The sequence below is a fragment of the Pinus tabuliformis genome, chromosome 7 (genome assembly GCF_031772625.1).
Source record: "Pinus tabuliformis cultivar Carrire ecotype Pingquan chromosome 7, CPIR1, whole genome shotgun sequence".
NCBI classification, from domain to species: Eukaryota; Viridiplantae; Streptophyta; class Pinopsida; order Pinales; family Pinaceae; genus Pinus; species Pinus tabuliformis.
Genome location: NC_142293.1, coordinates 268694365 through 268700498, shown reverse-complemented (window position 1 = coordinate 268700498; position 6134 = coordinate 268694365). Strand labels below are relative to the sequence as shown.

The 6134-nt window shown below is 45.5% G+C and overlaps 2 protein-coding genes across 2 annotated transcripts; both read right to left on the bottom strand.

Annotated features, from left to right (window-relative positions):
- Positions 1 to 495: 495 nt before the first annotated feature.
- Positions 496 to 3246, bottom strand: LOC149246902 (uncharacterized). The gene is made up of 3 exons (XM_089442829.1): positions 2424 to 3246; positions 874 to 2186; positions 496 to 675 (listed from the first exon to the last, which is right to left on the bottom strand). The coding sequence occupies exons 1-3, from the start codon at positions 3244 to 3246 to the stop codon at positions 496 to 498; spliced, it is 2316 nt and encodes a 771-aa protein (XP_089298955.1).
- Positions 3247 to 3297: 51 nt separating this feature from the next.
- On the bottom strand, positions 3298 to 4659 carry LOC149246901 (uncharacterized). The gene has a single exon (XM_089442819.1). It carries the CDS (start codon positions 4657 to 4659, stop codon positions 3298 to 3300), a length of 1362 nt encoding a protein of 453 aa, XP_089298945.1.
- Positions 4660 to 6134: the final 1475 nt, after the last annotated feature.

The window sequence follows — 6134 nt, the reverse complement described above, 5'->3', positions numbered from 1 at the left end:
CCTGATTTGAAACTATGTTAGACATCAGTTTCAAGCTTTACTTCCATAAAAAGGAATGTGTATTCCTGTATGAATGATTGGATTGCAATTAAGAATTGATGCAGCCTTGTTCTTATGTGAACCAATAATTAATTCAGTTAGGCTTGGAATTTATATATGATATTTAACCTCTCTTTTGTTTTTTTTTCCGAGGAAATAGAGTTCGTAATTTCTATTAAAAAGATAATAATAGATATTACATGTTGTAGATGCCGAGGCATATGCTGTAGAGTGGTATAAACCACGTTACAAAAAAGTGTTATAACAGTGTCTAAGATTTCAAAGGTGAATACAGGAGATGTATGCCACCAACAGTATGGATAGTATCCCAAGAAAACTTCAAAAGGTCACCAAAAAAATATACAGATGATGTACAAAACATCCATGGGTATGGAAACCGGATATGACTATACTGATATATACAAAAAGGTGAAACCGTAGATCAGCAAAAAATAACTAAGGAGGGGGAAGATCCCCCAATCTCTGGCCGTCAATGTAAGGGCGGTGATAGTATCTGTGCGTCCCTTCTGGTGTGAACTCTTCGATCAGCCAATCTCCTAGAGGGCGATCCGCCGCTTCTTTCGATAGCTGGTCAGCAATCTCATTTCTTTCCCTGTGGATATGAGAAACAGTGATCTGGTCAAAATGTGTTTTTAGAAAAACAATTTCTTCCAAGATATGCTTCAAAGAATATGCATGACAAACAGTTTTATTATTTTCCCAATCAATCACTATCTTTGAGTCCCTAAAGGTTTGTATTTGTCTGCAATGTTTAGTGAGTGCAAAATAGAGAAGGTGTCTCAAAGAGATAAGCTCCGCGAAATTGTTAGAGACAGTCCCCAATCCCAGTCTCAGATGATAATAATGTGTATCAGATAAGTATAAAACAATCCCCCCTCCACATCCTTGAAGCGGGGCAGCCCCATCAAAGTAGGCCCAAGGCATATCCTTGTTAATATGTTCAGGCTGTATAGATCTTGGGCAGGAGGATTTTTGCTCGAAGGGAAGTTCAGAGTATGCAGCACATATAGACACCGAGAGGAGCTGGCAGTTGGCTCTGCGATTTTCAAAAATGATAGCATTTCGATGATGCCATATGTGACTCGAAACCACTGCAGGAAGGATTGAGGCCTTATCGGAGGCAACCGCAACCCACCAGTTCGTCCATGCAGTAGGAATATTCTCACCATTCCATACAGTGCTCATGTTAAGAGCCCGCATAACCTGTAGCCAGATCATCTTTGTAGTCTCACAGTGGAGGAAGAGATGAGGTGTCGATTCCTCATCTTTGTGGCAGAGAACGTACCAAGAAGGACTCGATATAGCCCGCTTTTTAAGAGTATCGCCCGTAGGTATCTTATCTGCAATTATGTTCCACATAAGTAGTCTGCATCTAGGTGGAGCTTGGAGTTTCCAAACAACTTTCCACCAGATTTTTAGGTTATCAGGTTGTTTAGCTTCCATAAGCCGAATGTAGCCCAGCTTAGGTGAGTATGTCCCTGTTTTGGCGGGGGCCCAAATAAGTTGATCATCTACCTCCTGTAACTTGATGTGCGATTCAGTAAGAGCCCGAATATATCCATGCCACTGGCCTGTCCATTCCTCCGGTATGTGCCAATGCTCATCCCTGATCCATGCTTGTGAAAATATAGTAGATCGCTCATGATCCCCAATCTGTGCCAAGTATTTGATGCCCCTGTTATTGAGATGCCGAATCAGACCTTCCGGCAGAAGATGTGTGTTCCCCGATCCGGGCCAGGGTTCAAGACCAATACGAACCTGAGCACCATTACCCACTCTCCAAAGAAGATTATCTCTAATCAGTGGCATAGCTTTAAGTGTGGCTCGCCAGATAGCAGATATACCATGATAATTCCACGAAGGTCTGCGAAGCCATTCCGTGATACTGGAGGGCCAAATGTATTTATGATGAACAACGTGAGCCCATAAACTGTCCATCTTGGTGAGGGACCAACCCTGCTTTGTTGTAAGAGCTTGAGCAAATTCAGGAAGGGACTTGATACCCCAACCTCCCCACTGTTTTGGCATGGAAATGAGTGACCATCTGGTCCAAGCAAAGATCCGTCCCTTTTTGTTGCCATTCCACAAGAAGCGGGTGCATAACTGCTGAATCTTATTTAAGATGCCTTTTGGGAGCCAAGTCAGTGACATCCAATATACAGGAGTGGCCTTAAGAACGGTCTTGATCAGTAGGAGTCAACCCGCTTTTGACAATAGACGGTGCTACCATCCTGTAATCCTTCTTTCAATTTTATTTATAAGCCAGATCCAATGTGTTACTTTATAACCATCCGGCCTTAATCTGAATCCAAGGTATTTGATGCCATCCATCAACTGGCTTTCCACGAAGGGAAAAAACTGACCTGCCAGCTGAGATTCCTGCTGTGTGCAATGCATCAAGGATTTGGTGGACTTTTGCTGATTTATTTCCATGCCCGTGGCTTTACAAAAAAGGAGCAGGACATCATTTAGGGCCGTAATGTCACGAATACTCCCATTAAGGAAAATTAAGATATCATCCACGAATAATAAGTGGGTCAGGGCGAACTGATCCGTAATTTTGAGACCACTGATGTCTCCAGTCCTTCTTGCTTCTGCTATATACCTGCTCAATCCTTCCATAACAATAAGGAATAGAAGTGGGGATAGTGGGCATCCTTGCCTAATCCCCCAGGAGATATTGAAGCGTTCTGAGGCAGCTCCATTGATTAGAATGGCAAAGGAAACCGAAGTAACACATCCCATTATCCAGTTAATGATAATATGGGGGAATCCCAAGTGAGTAAGGATCATCTTCAGGTATAGCCAATTAACTTTATCAAAGGCCTTAGCAAGGTCGATTTTTAAGGAAATGCCTTTCAGATTCTTCAGCTTGATGGAATGTAAGGCTTCTTGGGCAGTGCCTATAGCCTCTTGTATGTGACGGTTCCGGAGAAAGGCAAATTGTTCAGCTGAGATATGCAAGGATAGAACAGGCTTAATGCGGTTAGCAATGATCTTGGCTATAATTTTATAAAGACAGTTACAGAGGGAAATAGGACGAAAGTCATTGAAGGATGAGGGGTCATCGGATTTAGGAATCAATGCTATGAAGGTCTGGTTCATCGGTGGGTGGATGTGGCCCGTGATCCTACTTTCCTCCACCACCGCCAAAAGGTCATCCTTCATTAGTTCATAAAAAGCCATATAGAACTCCACAGGCCATCCATCTGGTCCCGGACTCTTATCCTTCTTAAATCATTTAAGAGTACTTTCTAGCTCTCGATCACTGACCGGTTTGCAGAGATCATCAATGTCCTCTGGCCCTACAAATCTCGGGAACTTGCCTGCAATTCTGATGATCTCTGGAAGATTTATAACACTTGGGGCCGTATAAAGACCCTTAAAATGTGTGATTCCCAATCTAGTCAGCTGTTGATGTGTGGTCGCCCATCCATCAGGTTCCATTGGAAGCTGCCATATGGCGTTGGAAGCTTTTCTGCCATTAGCTATGCTGTGAAAATATTTTGTATTGTTGTCCCCTGCTTTGAGCGAAATGGCCCGGCTCTTGAGACGCCAGAGTTCCTCCCTCTCATTCAAGATCTTCATTTTTTGTTCAATCAGATGGCAAAGTTCAGATTTTGCAGCATCAGAATGGTACCCCGTTCCCCTTTCATCGGTCAATCTAGCTATTTTGTCTTCCATGTCCTTCAGAACCTGTTCATCTCTGCTTCGTTTCAGTTTAGCCCAGGATAGAGACAAACTTTGGAGCTTCTTAAGCCTGTCACAGAAGTCCATAGCTTTCCTCCTATCTCTCAACGGAGGTTGTGATGCCCAGAAGTCCGAGACCATCTTGATATAATTAGGGTCTTGTAGGTGGCCAGCAAAAAATTTAAAGGGGGAGCGCGGCTTTTGTATGTTGCCACTAATCTGAAGAAGGATGGGATGGTGATCAGATAGGCCACCATTGCTGACCCATTGTCTGTAAATGGGGAACATCTGAATCAAGGCCTCATGCATCATAAATCTGTCCAGTCTCCTTCCAATAGCAGCCTCTCCAGTACGCTGATTGTGCCAGGTAGGAAGTTTCTTGTTCATGGGGATGTCCACAAGGTGATGAGCATCTAGTAGCATGGACATTTGTTCCGCAATAGGATCGCCCTGTGACGAGGGGCCCCATGATTCCCCAGGTCCCAGCGAGAAATTAAAATCCCCTCCAATAATAGTATTCTGAGTAATATGATCCTCTGATAGGAATTTTTGCCAGAAGGTGAGCCTGTTCTGGTTGGGCCCATAAATATTGATGATTCTAATATGGGTGCCCAGATCTCCCATAATGATGTCCATACCAAGGAAGTAGCTACCTCCCCAGGCCGAGAGAGGTCTATGTATCCTTGGATTAATGCCTATGAGTAGACCACCAGATCTTCCACTGGCGTCCAGCCCATGTAAGACCCAACCAAGGAGCATAGTATGAAGGCAATTGATAGCCAAATCAGAAGTGCAAAGGGTTTCCTGAAGGAGGATAATATCACATCGGGATTCAAGAATAATCCGCTTAAGAGCCAAACGTTTTTTAGGGTTGGCTAATCCCCTGCAATTAAAGGAGAGACAGATCATGGGGCCACACAGATCAGGGGCTCATTCGCTCTAAGTTCCCTTTCAATAGTAGTCTGACGACCCAGTGCAACATCAGCAACTGCTGATAATTTAGCCGAAGAGATGTTGGAAGGTCTTCCGCGCTTTTGTTTGCGGTGCCGCCCGGGGGAGGACCCTAGGCCTAGGGCCTTTGGCCGCGACCGAGACCTCAGGAGATAATGGTGAGCACCAGATTCCATCGGGGAGGGAGGGGAGTCAGGGCCTGCTGGCTCCGAGTTTTGGGAAGGAGGAGTGGTCGAGAATGTGGGAGGGGGCGGGGCAATGGGACATGAGATGGAGGGGAGGGAGACATTCTCAACAAGGGAGGTTCTGAAATCAGAGAGTTTAATGGAATGCAAATCATCTGAAAATAAAGGATGACAAACAGGAAAGGAATTATTACCCGAATATGAAGATGCAGTTTCCTTCTGCTTTGGAGCGGCTTCAGCAGTCTTTGAACGGGTACGCGGCGGCTCTGATGAAGGTACTGCCATCTTACAGGAGTTCCTTTTCTTTCCACTATCGCCTGGCTTATTGATAGGAACCTCCGGTTGAGTCGGGCCACCTTCAGTAGTGTTATTAGCTTCGGCATTTGAATTTGCAGGAGGCTGCTGTCTAGGGCCTTTAGAATTCTCCTTTGCCACCCCTGTAACCAATGGGCAGTCCTTGTAGAGATGACCAATTTTATGGCATCTGCGGCATCGAAAGGGCACGCCTTCATAATCCAGAATCTGCTTTCGGGTGACATGATTGTGATACAGGTCAATTTTCTCCTCCAGCCCAGGTTTGGTATCCAGGTGCACCAAGATACGAGCCATAGATCTATTTCCCGTCTTCTCATATGAACGATCATGTTCCAAGTACGTGCCAAGAGCGTCCCCAGTTCGTTTGAAAGCATATGGACTCCAGAATTGCCATGGCAGGCCAGGAAAACGCACCCAGATGGGACCAGCCCCCAGTTGTTCACGTTCAGGGTCAAATAAGGGATCGCAACACTTGAGCATAACAGGCATAAGTTCAATATGCCAAAATTGGGAAAGAATCCACTGGGCATACTCGGGACAGCAGAAATGCAAGGCGAACCATCCTCTGGTGAGAACCATAACCTCCGGTACTTCCTTTAGCAGGGGTCCCCAAATCTCTTCTACCCACATCTTGAGTCTCTCCGCTGTCCGCGAACCCAACCAACCAGAACCTTACGAGAAGCATCCATAATATCAGGCAGCGGAGCTTCAGGCCCAAAGTGAACCCTGAAACCGGAGTCAATAGCTCGTAGACACCTTCCTTTTGTAACCTTCTCCGAGCGCTTGCCAGAAAGGGACTCCCTGAGTAATTTGCGACAATGGTCCGTGGAGCTATGTTGAGCTGAGCCCACCGAACGCGCTGGTATCGGCGTCGTGAAACAGCCAGAATGAATAGGAGAGCGAGGATCCAATGAGCTGGTGCCCTGCAGAAAA